The sequence below is a fragment of the Kryptolebias marmoratus genome, linkage group LG12 (genome assembly GCF_001649575.2).
Source record: "Kryptolebias marmoratus isolate JLee-2015 linkage group LG12, ASM164957v2, whole genome shotgun sequence".
In the NCBI taxonomy this organism is placed as follows: domain Eukaryota; kingdom Metazoa; phylum Chordata; class Actinopteri; order Cyprinodontiformes; family Rivulidae; genus Kryptolebias; species Kryptolebias marmoratus.
This window is the reverse complement of record NC_051441.1, coordinates 5,317,177-5,337,339: the sequence shown is the minus strand read 5'-3', so window position 1 is coordinate 5,337,339 and position 20,163 is coordinate 5,317,177. Positions and strand designations below refer to the sequence as shown.

The 20,163-nt window shown below is 39.4% G+C and overlaps 1 protein-coding gene across 2 annotated transcripts; it reads left to right on the top strand.

Moving 5' to 3' along the window:
- The first annotated feature begins 1 nt into the window (after position 1).
- kcnh4a (potassium voltage-gated channel, subfamily H (eag-related), member 4a) lies at positions 2 to 19,410 on the top strand. 2 transcript variants are annotated; one of them, XM_017429428.3, is made up of 16 exons: positions 2 to 408; positions 7,827 to 8,060; positions 8,841 to 8,972; positions 9,118 to 9,251; positions 9,684 to 9,936; positions 11,408 to 11,565; positions 11,918 to 12,125; positions 12,793 to 12,987; positions 13,075 to 13,274; positions 14,822 to 15,071; positions 15,149 to 15,363; positions 15,457 to 15,495; positions 16,182 to 16,528; positions 16,612 to 16,691; positions 16,926 to 17,002; positions 18,144 to 19,410. In XM_017429428.3, exons 1-16 carry the CDS (start codon positions 333 to 335, stop codon positions 18,939 to 18,941), a joined length of 3,396 nt encoding a protein of 1,131 aa, XP_017284917.2. In that variant the 5' UTR covers positions 2 to 332; the 3' UTR covers positions 18,942 to 19,410. The 2 variants fall into 2 exon arrangements, with proteins under 2 accessions (XP_017284917.2, XP_037834446.1); XM_037978518.1 differs by lacking the exon at positions 15,457 to 15,495.
- Positions 19,411 to 20,163: the final 753 nt, after the last annotated feature.

The window sequence follows — 20,163 nt, the reverse complement described above, 5'->3', positions numbered from 1 at the left end:
ACCATGGTTAGTGGAGTTATAGACTGAGAGCAGTTGAGCCTTTGCTGTGGTATCATAGCAGGGCTCAACAAAGAGGGATGCTCAACTGAACCTGGCGATTCAACATGAGAGGGAAGCTTTATAGAACTGCAAACATCTGAGTTAGCCTCTAAAGGATCTATTTTCTAAAGAATTTGTAGTTTTATCTGCACGGCGTAGTTTAGCTAATACTTAAACTCTGTGGAATACATCCTAACCAGACCACGGAGCGGCACTTTGATTCTTTTTTTTTTGTTGTTCTTATGAAATGGTGACTGGAAGAATAGACTTTCCTCCTGAAAATCTCCTACAAGATGCCAGTGATGAAGGGCCTTCTCGCGCCACAAAACACCTTCTTGGACAGCATCGCAAACCACTTTGATGGTACCCGTAAGTACCTTTGGGGCAGGGAATTGGCTTATGTTTTGACAAAGAAATGACCAGAATTAGCCAAGTGTCTAATCTGGTTGCACTATTCAGGTTTGTGGGACAGAAAAAAAAAAGAAAATCCCTGTGAATCTAGAAATAATGTCAACAAATGTTACAGTTTTGTCTCAGTTTTTCAGGGATTTTTGGATCTTAACCAGCATTTCCCAGTCAAAGATTGTAACTGGTGCTGAAAGCTGTTCCTAACGACAAACATGTTTAATGATGATGAGAAAAATTGAAGAAACTTGTTGAATTTGTTTGTACTGTTCATGAAAGAGTTTCCCCTCTGACATTCATGCATTTTTGTTCTTCTCAAAAACAAAACATGTCAGATTAAATCCTTCTAAAGTAATAAAAAGATCCAGCTAAAGCATGTTGTTGGTATCAAGTAATATTAGGTCATTGTGAACAGTGGAGGCCATTTGTTGTCTATAATATAAAATCGTTGGTATTTACAGCTCAGCTTTTCAACAAATATCACAACCTAAAGGGCTGAAACTGAAATGTTCATTATACCTTTGCATGCTTTAACTGCAAGATAATAATTTTTTTATAATAAATAGTTACAAAACATAATAGGGACACAAATGGCCTTTTCTATTTGTCTTACTTTTACTGGATATGAATAAATGAACCTGTAACTGTAACAAAAAAAAGAACACTTGAGATTAGATAAAATGTTCCTGGTTTACAAGAAAAATCCAAGTTAAATATGGAGGGCTGTTGTTGATGACACATAAGCATCTTTTCATCTAAGGAACTGAAATAGACAGGATGCAAAAATCCTTTTAAGAAAGAACGCATTTAAAAAGTCCCCTCTTTTGAACAAAGTCACTTCTTTTTGCAGAATCTACATGCTTTAAGTACATCCCTGCTTCAGTTTTAGTTTGAGCATTTCCGTTTGATCTAAATGTGTTAAAACAAAAACTAATCTAACAAAACAGCAGGTAATTATTACCTGTGTTCTGCAAAGTAAAATGACTAGTTTTATGATCTAATTGAGGCCTATAAAAGAGCAACTGGATCAGCCTCACTTCCCTGAGAAGTGTTGTCTGACTGTGAAATACAAACTTACACATTTAGGACAATGTTGACTTTTGCTGTGGCTCATGGTGTATTTGCTTATCTGCTAATTGTTATTTTAAGAAGTGTGTTGCTTTCTTTCATGCTGTCTCTGCTCGTGTCTATGGTGAGCTGTTCCTTACAACAATATGCTTCTAACCTTCTGTGTTTTTTTTATGCTCAGCGAAACAATCCGATAAGTGTGCAGGAGGAGGAAGGCTGTTTTTGTGGTTGTTCCTTTGGGGCAGCGGTGGTTTCGTCACGACAAAGTCACTCTGTGAAATGTGGCTGGGTTTTCACTGCAGCACTTAAACTTCTCTCCTTTCATGTGTTTTTGATCTCATGATGTTTTCCATTGAGCTCAAGAGAAAGTGTTCAGAAAAAGACAAAGGCATCCTATGTTTAATGTCAATTTGCAATTTTTTTATAATTTCTTTGATTTTTTTTTTATTATCAGTGACCTACATGAGAGCATTTCTGCACAGTCATATTACCTCCCCCCTGTCAGCAAATATAAATATAGAACTTTTTGTGTCACAATTTGAAGGTATTTTATTGTCAACGTCAACATTCAGACATAGAAAGTCAATAAAAAATCGGTTTTTGCAACCAGTTTTCCCAAAATTATTTAATTCTTTTGCCTCTGAGAGCTGTGCCATGGATTTACAGCACCTAACAAAGTTTGAATTTATGTTTCAATCATTCCAAACTGAATTTACTGGCTCATCTGTTCCTAATTGATTTTTTTGAGGACAGCACTGTCGGTTAAAATATTTTATCATATTTTTCTGATCCTGATAAGTGTTTTACATTATGCAGAAGGTTTCTGATAAAAAATAGATCTCTTAGTTAGGAAACATCCATTTTTCTAGTTTAGGGGGCATTGATTTAATAATGGACAGCACATCTAAGGGCCTTTGATTGAAGTTGGAGTTTTAAAAGAATTCAACATTTTTTGGGGGAAAAAAGAAAATTATATAAAACACAGTTTGCATTATAGTAATTATTTCTTTCTAAATTCTCTGAAGCACAATAGATTGTGGCAGAGGTCGCCCAGGTAGTTAAAACGTTCCTGGGTGGCAGGGCGCCAGAAGTGGATGAGATTTGCTCCGAGATGCTAAAGGCTCTGAACATTATGGAACTGTCAGAGTTAACACATCTCTTCATTGTTCCATGGAGGACTGGGACAACACCTGTGGAGTGGCAGACCAGTTGAAGTGGTCCCCATTTTTTAAAAAGTGCACCAGAGAATGTGATCACGCTTTCAGTTCACTCTGTGGTGTTGGAAGGGAGGTTCTGACCGATTGTTGAACCTGGGATCAGGAGGAATCTCTGGTTTTTCTTCGAGTCGTGGAGCTGTGGACCAAATCTTCACCTTTGTAGTGTTGCTAAAGGGGTCATGGAAGACTGACCCGCCAGTCTATATTTGTTTTCTAGATTTGGAGAAAACTTCTGAACGTATTTCCTAAAGTGTTCTCTAGGGCAGGGGTGTCGACGTCCATTCCTCGGGGTCGCTCTCCTGCATGTTTTAGACGTGTTCCTGCTTTAAAACACCTGTTTTAAATTGATTACTTGTTGCCATGCCCCTGGAGAACTTGGTGATCTGGTGAGGAGGTAATTAAACCATTTGAATCAGGTGTTTTGGAGCAGAAAAACCTAAAATTTCCTGGACAGCGTCCGTCGAGGCCAGGAGTTTAACACCCCTGCTCTGAGGGGTGCTGTGAAAGTAGGTGTCCCAGGATTACATTTAAGAGATATCTGGTTCCTGGAGATATCTGGTTCCTGGATAACTAAAGCAAGAGCTGTGTTTGCATCCTTGAGCTCATTCCCAGCTCAGGTTGGTCTCCACCAAGGCTGCCCCTTGTGTCCCATCTTGTTTGTTGTGTTCATGGACAGGATGTCAGGATGCAGTCATACATTGGAGGGTTTCTGGTTTAAGGACATCTGGATCTCATCTCTGCTATTTCCAAATAATGTAGTTCTGTTGCGTCTCGAGCCCTGACCCTCAGCTGAGATGAGAATCAGCTCCTCTAAGTCTGAGGCCATGGTTCTCAGCTGAAACAAGGGGGAATGCTCCCTCAGGGTCGGGGGGTGAGTCTCTGTCTCAAGCAGAGGAGTTTAAGTATCTTAAAGTCTTGTCCATGAATGATGGTGGGATGGAACAGGAGATGGATGGACAGATCGGGGTCTCTTCTGCAGCAATGAGGGCAGCTGTAGGGTGCGTCTGCAACCCAAACGCAGATAAGCAGCAGAAAATGCTGCTTATAAGAAAATGCAGTCTTTCTGCACCTAAATCTCTTACCCGCCTATCCATTTTCATTATCCAATTTTCCGTGCAAGGTCACGGGGGAGCTGGTGCCTATCTCCAGTTGTATTATGTGAGAGGCGAGGAACAATCTGGACAATTCATACAGACACACTAGCCTTATCCTTGTCTGTACTCGTCTTTGCTGTTGCATTTTTCAATCATAAGTATAAAAAACAACAGAAGGTATTTATTGACATAGCACAACAATATACCTTCACTCAGATTTTATTTTCTTGCATGTTTGCTTTGCTTTATTGGAGTTAATCTGCAGCCAACCTCCAATTTAGAGCAGATATCAAAAAGACTGACACAGTTTTGAGCAGAACATGATAAAAAATGTGTCAGAGTGTGATCCTGCATGTCATTTACAACCTTACAAATTCACAAATTCTTCGCAATGACACTATGACTTATTCATGTGGTCCAGTCATTATCTCTCCCGCAAATTTGTGGAACTGCTCTTCGACACATCAGGGCAGCAGAGATGTGCTTGGCCCCAAATCCTTTGCTGACCATCTGATGAGTCCTTGTTCAGTTTATGAATTTTCACATATCTATATGAAACCTTTTCGTGCCAAGCCGCCTTTTAAAAACACGCTGTGAGGGGGAGCTGAGACAGTATCCACTCCATCCTGATGTGAAAGCGGGGAGATTGATTGAAATGAATTATGCAGAAAGTACGAGCTTATCAAATATCAGCTGAGGTCTCACTCGGTCATCCTTTTTGAAAGCAGAAAAATTACTTAAATTATTCATCCTATCACTTGTTGCTTCCAAATATTGGTAATTACTGTCAACTAACAACAAAACTGATGTTCAGACTAACATATATTTCACATATCATGGTTTCTTTATAGAGAGTACAAAACTTCTTATTGACATTTGCTTGTCATTTGGTTTTAAAGTTGCGTCTTTTTCAACCTGAATCATTATAATTCTCAGTTTAAAGAGTGGAAATTGTAGGAAAACAAAGGAAGGAGTTGTTGCACTGCAAAAAATGTTAAGTTTAGCTCAGTTTTATATGACTCAAAATGTACGATTTGACAAATTCTGAGTTCGTTACATAACAGTGGCAATTGATGTTTTTAGTTTGAATAAAAGGAGGCTAAATGAGTAGGGCACAAAAAGGGGAAATTTGTGACTTTAGATGACCAGAAAACAGAAAAAATATTTATGAAAAGCTCACAACGATTAAATCTTTAAACGCACAAAACTTGCAGCATGAGTAAAATCATGTTTATCACTGAAGCTACTGTTTCAGAGGGACAGACACGCAGCTGGATGCTTTCCACCTAAAAGTGTGTGCGAGAAGCTAAATAAAGATCTTTCTGCATCTGTGTTGCCATGGCAACCTGGGCAGAAAAGAATAAAACATATGGCAATGCTGGAGTTCAGGTCTGTGTGGTTATGTTTTGTTTTGTTCTGAAAATGACCACATTTATAACTCTCTTATGTAGTTCAGGATTGTATTGAAGCCTTCAGAAAATAATCGTTGGATGTACGCGTACAACTGGATAATTTATGGAGCCAATCCAATTCAAGATGGCTACCACAGCCACACAAAAAGTAGTTATACTGTGCTACGATTTGGTTTGGTAGTGGCTGAGAGTGATTCGTGACACACTCTCATTGTGTGAGATCTTTGCTTAAAGTCAACCCTGCTTGTTAGCAAAATATCTCATGAACCACTGGATAGAGTTTAATGAGACTTTCAGAAAATAATCACTGGATGTACCTCTACAACTCATTTACTTTTGGAATCAGTCCAATTTAAGATGGCCGCCACAGTTAACTGACATTAGCCAACACAAAAATGGCAATGCCTCAGTCAATTTTACTGATATTGAGCTAAAATTTGACGTGGTAGTAGCTGAGAGTCATTCACAACACACACTCTGAGCGTGAGATCTGCATGAGATTGTTGAGGGTTTGGCCAAAAAAGCTACAAGTCCATCATTTCTCAACAGAAGAGCTTAAAACTCTGGGATAACATGCAGAAAGCAGCACACATTTAGATTAAAAAATGTTAATTTAATCTAAAATATGCAGATTTGACGTTCTATGATCCATTGTTGCTCAGATAATCTATAAAAGCATACATCCATCCCTTTTATTTACCCTCTTTCTTCAATGTGGGTCACCCAACATCAAGTAGGGCTCCTTAGATAATCTCCAGATAACAAGTTACAATTAAAAACTCAGTTATTATGATATATTTACACCATAATTGTTACAGAGAATTGAAATACAAGTCATTTAATGATTTTAAAAATAGCAAAATGGATGCTAAGACTGTTTGTGTTGTCATTATGTCCTTATTTAATAGGACCATTAGCTCTTTTGGATATTTAAACAGCCAACAGGTGGGGTTAGACACCTTTGTCACTGTTATTTTATGGGTCGGAAGCTGAAAAGTTTGGGAATCATTGCTCTAACTCACACCTGGAAACTGTTTAGCATTACCAGTTTAGATAGTGTGCATGTTTTTGATGTGTGGAAAGAAACTGGAAAACCCAAACTCCACACAGAAAGGCCAGGAAGCGAACCTGTGACCTTCTTGCTGTGAGGTGACAGCTCTGACCACTGTGTCACTGTGCCGCCACAATAAAGCATAGCACTGAATAACTTTTACTTTCCCAGCTGAAGGAAGAACATAAAGCTCCTCTTTCATTCTGCGAGCAGGTGCTCAGTGTTGGCCTTGGAGCTACATTATCATTAAAATGTTGACTATAAGGTCAAACAAAGAACTTTTTCATAGTTAACTTGCTCACATTCAGGAGCCACTGAATGAGAGGATGAAACAGGACACCTTAGTTTATTTGCTGTGATATTGTTTGGAGACATCTGGCTGTAGTTTAGCTTCACTCTAAAATCAACAATGCATTTCCCCTATTTATCTATTTTCACAAATCTTTCTGCATCTTATAAAAACTTAAGTTTGGTAAAGCAGGTAGTTTCTTTGTCAACTCTTCTGCACGTGAAAGCTTCGATATCAGGGATAAAGTTTCTATCAACAGGCCCTGTGAAAATTAATCTGCTGTGTTCACAGATGGTGCTTTTGTACATTATGTACAGCATCGTGACTGACTTATTGATTTTTTTTTTTGTGGGTTTTGTTGATCCACATGGCAGCCTGCCAGAACGCAGCATGTAAAACGTATTTTGAATGCACCATTAATGAACGCTGAAAAATGTATTCAGTGTTTGAGCAGATGTTTTATTTTATCACTTTCTTCTCCTTCGACACATCTTCCACTCGGATGATTGCAGTGTCACAAATGTTTAGAGTTCTGAACATTATATATATTTTTCATAAACAGGGCTTTTGTTTCATCTGAATTTATTTCACGAATGTGTCTCATTTAATCATAATTTCACCTCTAAATAAAGCATTTTCATCTAACTGCAACATTTTTGCAGCTGGTGTGACCTCACTCTGGAGATCATTTTCAAACTTGCATATTAATTTCAATAGCTTCAAAATTTAATTTTTTTATTTTTTATTATCAGCTGAAAACTGTTCTATGGTCACTGCGAAATCTTAAACATTGTTTTTAAAGAACATTTAAACATTTGAGACTTGATGCAGCATTTGATCAGGTTATTATACATTCTGTTGCTTTTTGTTTACATTTTTTCCACATTTTTTTCTGATTGGATGAACAGACTATATGGGCTGTACCATGCAGAGACCTTAGAAACTATATTTTCAAAATGAGAATCTATTTGAGTAAAATACCAGGTATTTTTTTTAGGAATATTGAATTCAGTTGTGTCATTGCTTTGATTTTAGGAACGTAAACATATTGAGCTCCTCAGATCTCGTCCTCATGCACGGTTTGCTGTTTTTTTATTCAGCTGCAGTTCATTTTTCTAATCCAAGAGATGCTTGTTGGGAAATGTTGAAAAATAAAGGGCAACCTTCAAATCCATTTACAGGTTTTTCTGTTGTTCTGTCAGTCCTTCCTGTATTATCGAGCTCTCCAATCTTCTTGTATTTTCCTCACAGACAGTAACTTTCTCCTGGGAAATGCTCAGGGTCGCTACGGTTACCCAATCGTCTACTGCTCTGATGGGTTCTGTGAGCTGACCGGCTTTGTTCGGACTGAGGTGATGCAGAAAACCTGCACCTGCAGCTTCCTTCACGGAGCTGAGACCCGGGACTGCGTGCTCCAGCAGGTCCACAAAGCTCTGGAGGGCCAGCAGGAGTACCAGGGAGAAGTCTGCTTTTACAGGAAGAATGGTGAGGATGAGCTTTGTTTTTAAGTTTTTCTTATTCACTTACAGATCATGTTCCAGATCCAGTGTTTAATGCAGTGTGATTATTAAGTGCTGCATGAGTTTGCTGAAATATGCCGAAGAAGCAAAAACTGAGTCGTTAAAGTTAAAACAAGCGGATGCTAAAACTAAAATTAATTAAACAGATTACAAAATTTTGTAAAATCGTAGCTAGAAGTAGCAAAAGCGGCAGAGCAGATGCTGAAGCTAAAGCTATAAAATTAGTAAAATAGCTAAAATTAACAAAACAGATGCTAAAGATAAAATCAGCAAACAAGCTAAAATGAGCAAAACTGAAACAGAACAGGAGCTAAAAGCTAAAAGTAGCATAATAAGACAAGAAAAAAGCAGCAGATTTTAAAGAGAATGTTTTTTGAAGAACTAAAAATATCTCAATGTATTTGGATGTGAGTTTTACTTTAAATAAAGTTAAATACTTTGAAAAGAATAAAAGTCATAACACACTAAAGTCAGTTGAGCTGAATGTTTTGATATAGAAATGATTCAGTTAGCTCAAAATATGTGGAAGCTATTTTAAAAAGAAGAGGATTGAAGACTCTACAAACAAGGAAACAATGTGACTGATGTCTCAGCGTTCACGCAATAAATAAGTGTTTCCCTGGCCTTTGGGTTCCTGTGAGCTATTTATGTTTAACCTTCAATATCCAACCATTATTTCATCGGAAACATGTCTGGCAGTTTTACTTGAGTGAATCTCTTTGTAATAACTTTTTAATCCTCTCAGGAAATCAATTTTGGTGTCTCCTGGATATTGTTCCAATTAAAAACGAGAAGGGCGAGGTGGTGCTGTTCCTGTTATCCTTTAAAGATGTCAGCGACTCATATGGGAAAAACCATCACTACATCCAGGAAGACGGTGAGCCACGGCTGCAGCTTTTAAAAGCCCGAACCTCATTTAAACTAAGTCAACTTTAAAATGCAACAATGCTGTAATATCAAGGTCCTATAAATATGCTGCTTCTTGACACTGACTTGGCGGGTTTTTCGGATTTTTCAAATAGATATGTCAAAAGTGACAAATGAAAACAGAAAAGGCAATCGATCGTATTTCAGCCGAGTTCGAGAAAGGGGGAGGACTATTCTGCATCACCTGAACAACCTGTTTACCAAGAGGGGAAACAGGAAACTGACCAATGTGAGTTCAAAGTTCTAGCTAAAGACCTAATATTTATTACTATTAGTATTAATATTGAAAAACAAGCTGAGCAGTTTGCCTGTATTTTTTTCCCAATAGACCTATTTGTGTATTTTTTTTACCCAAAGACAAATTTGCCTTTTAAATAGCTAAAACCTTATTTGTTATTCACTATGTAAACAAAAGTGACATTTTAATCAAAGCTTTCTCCACTTTGAGCAGCCCTGAGGCAATGTATTTGAATGAACTTTGCCACAATAGAAAGATTTCCTGCAAACTGCTGTGATGATGATGTTCTGACTGTTTGATAAAGCCGGCTTATTATTCACGAGTCTGGGGGAAATAAAATCTACATATAAAATGAACTTTGCTTAGCCAAATTGCATTGAGATTTAAAGTTCAAGCGTTGAGGTGTCCTGTGATATTTTTCAGAGTATGTTCCAGAAACCATCCCCACCTGAGTACAAGGTGGCATCTGTAAGGAAGTCACGTTTCATCTTGCTGCACTACAGCGTCTCCAAGGCCTTGTGGGATTGGCTAATTCTCCTGGCGACCTTCTATGTTGCCGTCACGGTGCCCTTCAACGTCTGCTTTGTCAGTCAAAACGAGGGCAGCGATCACCGTTCACTCATCAGTCGCAGCACTATATGGAGCGACGTAGCAGTGGAGATGCTCTTCATGCTCGGTATTACAAATGCACTTTTGTCATTAAAGGTCTAGCATTTCTTGAAGGGATGCTCGGCCTACAAGAAATAATGGCGTTGTAGCCATTTTGGACGAACCTTGAAAATAACATTATGCACAATCTTGTGAAATATCGCCACACGTCATGGCCAGAGTATGTGTTGTTCATGACTGTCAGCTAAATTTTACCTCAATATCTGTTAAATTAATTGAGTTAAAGCCATTTATGTGACGGCTAATGTCAATTATCTGTGGCTGCGATCTTGAATTGGTTTGACTGTAGAAACCCATCAGTCGTTGATGTTCATCCGATGGTTACTTCCTGAAAGTTTCATTAAATCTACATAGTGTTTAATGAGATATTTTGCTGACAGAAGTTTTAGGCAAAGCTCTTGTGCAGTGACTAGTACTTGGAGTATGTTAAAAATGACACTCAGGTACAACTACACCAAATTTTAGTACATTTAATTTTAGAAAAATTTAATAAATTATAGCCTTTTTTGTGTTTTTGAAGTCAATAGGCTGTGGCAGCCATCTTGAATTGATTTGGCTTCGAAGGTAAATCAGTTGTAGACGTACATCCAATAATCATTACTTGAAAGTTTCATTAAAATCTGTCTTGTGACTCCTGAGATATTTTGTTAACGGACATACAAAAGTTAACTTTGAATAGATTTTTCGCAAAATTTTTAAACAAAGATTTTGCACAATCTGTTAATGCTCAGAATTTGTGTTGGAGATCAGTCTCAGCTACTACCACACTAAATTTTAGGTCAGTACCTGTCAAACTGACTAAGTTTTAGCTGTTCTTGTGTTTCTAATTTCAGTTGGCTGCGGCGGCCATCTTGAATCGGACTGACTCTGAAAGTTGATCAGTTGTAGACGAACAAACGATGATTACTTTCTGCAAGTTTGGTCAAAACTTGTTTAGTTGTTCTTGAGATATTTTGCTAACAGACAGGCACACACACAGACACAAACACCATCGTCTGCCTTAGCTTGCGCCTCTAGAGTTGCATCTTGCATGTTGCTCATAAAACAACCTTCCTGCTGAAACGGCAACATTAAAAGACAACAGTAGTGAGTTTAAAGTAAGGACAACTGTTTTTCTCGGTGCAGCTGTTTCCTTGGCGACGGTGAGCACATGACTACCTCCCACTGTTTCTCGCCCACTCAGAGTGTCAGTGTCACCCTGGGTCATAAATCATAATTAGATTTCTCTCACTTCGCTCCAATTTTACTCCAACAAAATTGCTTTAACGCATCTGTCAGACAACTTCTCGACAGATTTGTCTGAAAACAGACAGCGATTCAAAATTAGCTCACCCGCAATTGCACAAAGTTCCTTTTTTTGTGAAAACAAGTCTGTTTTTTGACAGCTGCACATAAAAAAAATCTCATTTTTTAATGTATTTTTTGCTAATTTCGGTATATATTTTATTTCGCCGTTAAGTCTGATGTTCCTTTTACAGATATTATCCTGAATTTTCGGACCACGTTTGTGAGCCAATCAGGTCAGGTGGTGTACGACGCCCGATCCATTTACCTGCATTACTGCACCACCTGGTTCTTTGTGGATCTGATTGCAGCGTTGCCCTTTGACCTTCTCTATGCTTTTAACATCACAGTGGTAAGACTGTCAATATAGCCGGAACAATAACTGTGACTAATGTGTTTTTCCCAGAGAGGAGACTAGAAATGGTTTTACATCTACATTAGGTGTTTTACTCTTCTTTGAGCAGTCCTTTTTGATTTTATGTTTTTTTAAAAATTAGAAATTCTTATGGATATTTGCTTATAAGTAGTACACAAGAAGATCTTTCTATGTTCAAATATCAGTAACTTAAAAGAAAAATGACATGTTTTACAAAGACATCTACTCGGCAAACTAAGACTGCAGTAAAACAGTTTGAATGAGGTTTTATAAAAGAAGAAATATCACAGAATGTCTTGTGCGTTCCACTTCCCCACTTCTTGGACAGACCTCATTAGTGCACCTGCTGAAGACGGTTCGCCTGCTGCGTCTGCTGCGCCTCCTGCAGAAGCTCGATCGTTACTCCCAGTACAGCGCTGTGGTCCTCACTCTGCTCATGTCCGTGTTCGCTCTGCTGGCTCACTGGATGGCTTGTGTCTGGTACGTCATCGGACGCAAGGAGATCGAGAGCAGCGACCCCGTGACTTGGGACATAGGTGAGCGCAGTGGGTTTGTGCCTGTCACAGTCTGAGGATCAAATCTGGTGTGTGATGGAGTGAACGTTGAGTCAGCATTCATGCCATTTTTCATTTTCCTGTTCATTTTTCACAACCTAACTACTTCTATGTAGTTTGTACCTTTTTTGCCATTAATGTCAAAACATTCAGCTCATTTCTTGCTCTACTTTTGCCTTCTCATGCTACTTTTAGCTTCTAGGCTACCTTTGCGTTAGCTTTTAGTTTGCCTGCTTTTAGCTAGCTTTAACTCAGTGTCAGCTTCATCAAATTTCATTTTTCATCAGTCATTCAGCACTCAGGATTCACACTGCGTTTTCACTGAAAAGGCAATTTCTCTAGCTTCCCTTCTCATTCATGACATATTGTACGTTCAGTCGCTTTAATGGCTGCACATCTCTAGCTGTTATTAAATGCCTGAATGGCTCAGCATCTCTTTAACCTCTAGCTTTTTTTTTAGAGCCCAGAGAAAGTTTAGGTCACAGAGTAATTCCTTTATCTTCCCAGCAATGAATTATGTCAGTCTGAATTATGTCACACATTTCATTACATGCTCTTCCACCGATGCAGACTAAAATGATGAAATAATGAAAAAACCAAAATCCCCAAATGAATCTCATTTAACCATCATCTGATTTCATCCGGCCAGGCTGGCTGCAGGAATTAGGAAAGCGTCTGGAGACGCCATACATCAACAGCACCATGGGTGGACCCTCCATGCCCAGCGCCTACATCGCCTCCCTCTACTTCACCCTCAGCAGCCTCACCAGTGTCGGATTTGGTAACGTGTGCGCCAACACAGATGCAGAGAAAATCTTCTCCATCTGTAGCATGCTCATTGGAGGTGAGTTTGATCGCAGGGATAGAAACTTCCCACCTGAGGCAAATATTCCAAGATTATGGCATCATTACTGTCTCCCGCCTCCTCCAGCTCTGATGCACGCGGTGGTCTTCGGCAACGTGACGGCCATCATCCAGCGCATGTACTCGCGGCGTTCACTCTACCACACCCGCATGAAGGATCTCAAGGACTTCATCCGTGTGCATCGACTGCCTCAGCAGCTGAAACAGAGGATGTTGGAGTACTTTCAGGCCACCTGGTCAGTGAACAACGGCATCAACGCCAACGAGGTGCGTCAAATAAAACCTGAAACCTTTATGGTTTCAGTCTTTGTGTTAGTTTTCGTATAAATCTTTGGGTTTCTCATGTTTTATTATGACTTTAGGTAGTTTTGGCTATTCAGCTGAGTCATGTTAAGTTTCTGTAGTCACACTACTGTCTTCTCTCAGCTGTCCTTGTGTTCAGCTCCTTTCACCACCTGTTTCTCATTAATAATCAGCACAGGACACTCACTAATCGTCTCTTCCTGTATATAAAGTTCTTGATATTACTTCTTGTCAGATCCTCCTGTTGATTTCAGTGATGTCTTATTAAATCATCATCCTGGGGATTTCTGATACTCCTGTTTACACTCATGCCATGCACTGTCCTGTTATCCTGCCTGGGATTCCTGATAGTTTTAGTATTAATTTCTATGTTCTATAACACTGCCTCCTGAGTTCCTACATTTGGACACGTCCACCACACATTGTAACAGAAATAAGCAAACTTTATGATAAAAATAAAAATCACAGTAGCTTTTTTAAAAAATGTTGTCCAACAAAAACACAAACAGCTATAAAACAGTGTTTTTATGTAAAGCAAAAATGCAACTTTTAGCATGTAACGTAACAATAAGAGAAGAGTTGACATTAAAATGATAGCTCAGATCTTTTGAAATTACGCAGATGCTAACAGAGTTGGGCTCTGTGAGAAGGTTACGAACAAGTAATATTTTACCTGCTGTAGATAACTCTTTAAATGATCTCACCTTGAAGAAATGGCTTCATTCTGACCGGACTGATGAGCTGTTTCAACAGCGATGTACAACATGTGAGATATTACTTGTTTGTATCCTTCTCACAGAGCCCAATGTCTAAAGATCTGAACCATCCCTTTAATGTCTCAGAAAAGAAACATTGCATTCTGCGGGTGTGTTTCTAGATTCCCAGAAACCATCCTTTAAATGTGGGACCTTTTAAATCCTCTTGAGTCTTTTTTTTTTCCATTTCTATACGTAGATGCCACTTTGTTGCAAATGGAATTTCGATTCCAGAATCTGTCTTGGAGAAGTTCCCATTAATTACAAGGGCAGGATCTGAAACAGAGTGAATGCTCATTAGCACTCTCACCATCATCTCTATACTTAATTAATTCATTGTGGAAAGAAACAGACACAGCCACTTGTTCCTGTGAACATGCTGTTTTTAATCACAATCTGTTTTTGTGGAGCTCTGTCATGTGAGTGCATCAACCTTTTAAAGCAGAAATCTGCTGGGTTGCATTTAGCAACAAAATATATATATACTTTTCTTTTTACATCAACAGCAAGCTGTGCTCTTAAAATTTTAATTTTATAAGTTATTTTTATAAAAGCCCATTTATCAGTAGTGACTGAGTTTTGATGTCAAGAGGAGAAAAAGCTTTGACCAAACCGGCACCAAACACTGACCATCATCCCCAGCACATACTTCATTTGCTAACAGATCATACAATCATATATTGTACGTAATGAAACACTTCAGCGTGACCATTTAATGGTGACTAAAGCCCTGATTTTTCCCTCACATTCTTGTAGCTGCTGCATGACTTCCCAGATGAGCTGCGAGCAGACATCGCCATGCATCTGAACAAAGACATCCTGCAGCTGCCCGTGTTCGAGAGAGCCAGCAGAGGGTGTCTGCGTTCCCTCTCTCTGCACATCAAAACCTCCTTCTGCGCACCTGGAGAATACCTCATCCGCCACGGAGATGCCCTGCACGCTAATTACTTTGTCTGCTCCGGCTCCCTTGAGGTTCTGAAAGATGGTATGGTCCAAGCCATCCTGGGTAAGTGTGCACAAAGTGTGACCCGTTTCCAGACGTTTACTCGGGCATTTAACTCCTCTGTCTGACAATCTGTGCAGGCAAAGGTGACCTCATAGGGGCTGACCTACCGGAGAACGAGCAGGTGATCAAGACGAACGCGGACGTGAAGGCTCTGACCTACTGTGACTTGCAGTACATCAACATCAAGGCTCTGAGGGAGGTCCTCCGGCTGTACCCAGAGTACGGCAGTCGCTTCAGATCTGACATCCACCACAATCTCACCTATAACCTGAGAGAGGGCAGCGAGGCCGATGTAAGCTGTTTGAGACACAAACATGACTAAACAATGCATATGACGAACACAGAATATAATGTCATAGTTTGTTCATTTATTTTTTTCCTGTAGGGAGTAAAAAGGTTTCCATTGACTCCCAAGCAGTCACTGGTATGTTTGTGTCTGATAATTATGTCATTGTCTCTTATTTAAATTCATCTGACAGTCACAGAAGTTTTGTTGAACTAAATATGTAAATGCTGATTCAGCATTGACGCTACTATTTTCCTCATGTTTTTCTGTAAATCTTTTCTACATACTTTGAGATATTTTGGCTTTTCATATATCAAAATGTGCAACACATTCAGAAGATTGGTGTCATGACATTTGTTTTTTACTTTTCACTATATTGAACTTCATTTACTAATATTTTCCCCATAGACTCTAAAATGGTAACTCTAAATTGGCCCTAGGTGTAAGTGAGAGTGTGAATGGTTGTTTGTCTCAATGTGTCCCTGTGATGGACTTGGGACCTGTCCCTGGTGTCCCCAGCCTCTTGCTCAGAGACTGCTGGAGATGGGTACCAGCTTCCCATGACCTGAAAAGCAGAAGCGGGTAAAGAAAATGGATGGATGGAGGAAATTTCAGCAAAGCCATTCAGCACTCAGCATTTCGCACTTTATTTTTGTAGAAAATGCCATTTCCTGGTGATGTATTGGTCTGCTTTTGCAAAATAAGAAGCATTGTGTCAACTGTAGTTTATAACATAATATTGTGATAAAAAAGAAAGAAAGTACCGTACACCAAGGAAGAGAAAGAAAATTGCTTCACCGAGTTTTCCAACTGTCTTTCCCCAGGGTCACCATAAAGCATCTCATGTCACTGAGGCTAATGATACAGCGGACACTATGAGCTACTCCTGCCAGAGGAGATTACCTCTGCTTCAAGGTTTAAGCAGCCCTGTCCATCAGTCTCGCCTCAGCACTTTAGGGGAGGAGCTCCAACACACCGAAACACTCCCCCCCTGTCGATCACCTGCTCTGGGGGGCCGAGGCCGCAGCCCCTCCCCTCAGCCTTTAAAGAACGACGAGCTCTCTCCTTCTCCTCTGCTCGGTTTCAGAAATGACTCAAACCTAAGTCATCGACCTTCCAAATTACTCCTTCCATCCATGGCTTGTGTTAGCCCTCTGAACTTGAGCCCCAGGTAATCTTAGCACCCAGCTTAAGCTTCTTCATGCTATTTGCACTTAAAAATAAATAATAAACAAACTTCTGTCTGATTGTTAGGGTCGTGGATGGAATTGAGGACAACGGTCAGACATTTCAGTACAATGTAGAGCAGACTGAGACAAAGACTAACATGCAAGGTAAACTATTAAAGAAACACTGAAAATGAAGTAAATGGAAACAGAAAAAAATGTTAAAAACACTTTTGTGTAATGAATGTTTAACTACCAACTTATCAAGGCTGGATTAGTGAAATAAAATGCCAAATTTTACTTTTTTTTTGTTTGTTTGAACCTCGTCATTTAGAAGTAAATGTCATATACAGCACATTGTCAGAAGTAACTTTCCAAATTGACCTTTTTATGCTTTTGTAGACCACTTCCAGGTGGGCGCTAACCTGCTCCTTGAGACAGAAGAAGTGAGACAGAACATCAGCAAGCTCAACAAAGAGGTATGGTTTGGTACAAATTGTAAAATAATTAAGAAATGTAGTTTTTTTTATTCATATTTTCATTGTGTCGTTATTTTTACTGTAGAGTCTAGAGCAGGGGTGTCCAGTCCTTGTCCTCAGGGCCACCATCCTGCATGTTTTCCTTGTTTCTCTGCTCCAACACACCTGATTCAGTGGTTCAATCACTTCTTCATGTTCTGCAGAAGCCTGTTAATCACCCATTGATTCAAATCAGGTGTGTTGGAGCAGAGAAACAAGTAAAACATGCGGGATGGCGGCCCTCGAGGAACAGGATTGGACACCCCTGGTCTAGGGCATATGCAACCTGAACAGACTTTAATTCTTCAAACACAATTTTTATCGAGGGCCACATAAATCGTCTGCTAGGTTCGGCCAGCTAAACATTCCCAAGTAAAAATGACTACTACAATTTTAGTTATGAGCAACTATGCATATATTTTTTCTCTTTTGGTTTTTATTGAATTGTTTTTTTAGAACTGTTACAGACTGCCATTAATAAAAATCGTTCCCAACTTGGTTACATTGTCCATTTACTCCTGCATTAGGATTTTTTTTTAGTCCTTTTTAATGAATAGATGTGCGTTGGAGTAGATGGTGAAACCATCAAGTAGAAGGTTTATCTCTGTGTTTGCATTCATCTCACTTTAAGGACACACTCAGACACAGGGTGTCTGCATTCATTAAACCCTGTTTAATGTGTCTCCTATGTGTCTTGTTTGTGATGAGAGTTTATTTTAGATTTAACAGCTAGCTCCTGTGGGTGTTGCTTTGCCGCTGAGTTACTGAAGCAGAACACTTTTCTGTCTTCTAAGACTTCTTGATTCACAAATCAAGTCTTCAGGACTGACACAGTGTCTCTTTCCTTGTAGCTGCAGAGCTGGTGAATGCAAATCTGGGCCACTGAACTCATGCTGTAACAGAGTAAAAGCAGGTTTAGAGCAATATATGGAAGGATGAGGCCAGCTAAACGAATTTATAAATAAAACCTTACAGTGGCTTTGCTTCTGGGTTAGTCTAAGAAGTAGTATTTTGTTTTTAGTTGGGAATCATGATGGTGATCAACAGAGGTTTGATTTCTCTGTCTGTAAAAGGACTTTCAGCTGTTCTGTCTTCCTCTCAGGTGAACAGCTTAAATGAGGAGGTGTCCAACATGGCCAAGGAGCTCCACGACATGATGCATTGCCTGCAGACTCATGTGACCACACTGCACCATATCTCTTCTGGTGTGACAAACTGCGGCAACTGGCAACCTCACGTTGTATCGGGCACGCCCAACGAATGGCACCTGCAATACGAGTCAATTAGCCACCCTGCAAGAAGTGCCTCCAGCTGCAGCGGGATGCCCTCACACAGCAGAGGTTCTGTCTTTCTGCATCCATCAGGCTCTGCGTGTTTGCATCTCTGCTGCTCTGACAGAGAAGGAATTACTGCCAACAGGCTCCAGAGTCCCTTTCAGAAACCCAGAGCAACTCCAAGCTCCCCTTACACGTCTCATACCCAGGGAGGTCCGTCTCTCCTGGGCATAAGCTCAGCCTTCAGTGGCTTCCCAGTAAACCATGGTCTCTCTCATCCATCCATCAGCATTCAAACCCACTCTGATGTTGCACAAAATCTGACCAGTCCCCAGACACCAATCCATTCCCCCAACACTCCTTCATGCCAGCCACAGTATCACACAGCCTTCAGCTCTCTGAAACCCCCAGGAGGTTCCACGTCAATGTCCACGGTCCACAACAAGAGACAACAGAGTTCTGTGAGACAAAATGACCCAGTAGGATCCAGCCCTGTCCATCATTCACAGGAGCGTGGATGTTCTCTGCTTGGGCTGTCTGACAGAGACCGTTCACTCCACCGTGAGAGAAAAGACCACACAGACTCTAACGTTGCAGACAAGAGTGTCCTTGAATTACAGAACTGAAAACATCACTGTGTTGTTGTTATTGCATGTTCTTTACTCTGAAAGAATAGTTGTAAATAGCTCTTCAGCAATGAATATCTACTGCTACAACTCAATAATATATTTTTTGAGGAACAAACGGTGTTCAAGCTTTTATTTATAACACAGTTAACCGTTTTAGTAGAAAATTTGCAACAATTTACATCATTCACAGTTTGAGCAATCCAGCTAAAAAACAAACTTTCTCTGCAATTCAGTACAAAAACATTTAAATGTTAATATTAATGTTAATTTTTTATAGGCTCAATATAAAAACATCAGAATGAGGAGGAATATTGCCATTTTACAGCTATTTTCCAGGCCATGGATGTCAGGCTGTGAGTTAAAGGTATACAGCGCCCCTGTGTGGTTACAAACACAAAATACAACAAAAACAATTGCAATTTATCCCAAGGAGAATCAGAAATGGTAATTTTGCAGATCTAATAAAACTATATTGAAATAACCAAACTGAAAAAAGAAGAAGAATTAAAAAAAATATGAATTTACCGTCACTTGTATGTTTTAGTCTTTCTGACGACAACAGATTTACCTTTCCAGTTTCAAAAAATAAAAGGTTTATTAAATTATATGTAAATGTGAGCAGAAGATATGAGAGGCAAAGTCTTGGACATGTTTTTTGCTCTGAATATGGTTTCCTGTTGTCATTAATCAGGCCATAGATGCTGCTCTGTCATGCTGGGAGGAGAGACACCAGCCAGTAAAAGCATTAAAGAAAACAACAATTTTAACAAAATTGTTTTTACAAATAGGGGTTTATTATCTACATGGAGTTGTAAAAACATATTTTTGTATTTGGTACTTAGAAGCTTGATTGAGCTTCACTAATTGGGGAGGGAGAAAAAATCAGTTACACAATTTCCAAGTTTATTTCTGTCTATTCCTTTTTTTTTCCAAGTTGTGCAAGTTTGCATTTGCATGACATCAGTCTGTAAAATGTAGAATAGCAATTATTTTAATTAAAGTAATGAAATCAGTATTATTGACAATAATACCAGTAGTGGTAATAAACCAGCACCTTACAAATCCCCAACACAACTGTGCAACAATCCAAGCCAAGAGAAAACCAAACAGTCTACACCATGATGCATAAACTGCACAAGAAGTGAATCAAGACCAAATGAAATGTCCTTTGAGAAGAAATGCACTTTGATTTCTGGCATAAATATGGTAATATACAAAG

What these genes read in the sequence shown, in the direction of transcription:
- kcnh4a (XM_017429428.3), top strand. Translation starts at nt 333, where the DNA reads ATGCCAGTGATGAAGGGCCTTCTCGCGCCACAAAACACCTTCTTGGAC. An exon ending in TCACTACATCCAGGAAGACG is followed by an intron (nt 8,973 to 9,117) that starts GTGAGCCACGGC and finishes TTTTTCAAATAG; the next exon opens with ATATGTCAAAAGTGACAAAT. An exon ending in CCCCGTGACTTGGGACATAG is followed by an intron (nt 12,126 to 12,792) that starts GTGAGCGCAGTG and finishes TCATCCGGCCAG; the next exon opens with GCTGGCTGCAGGAATTAGGA.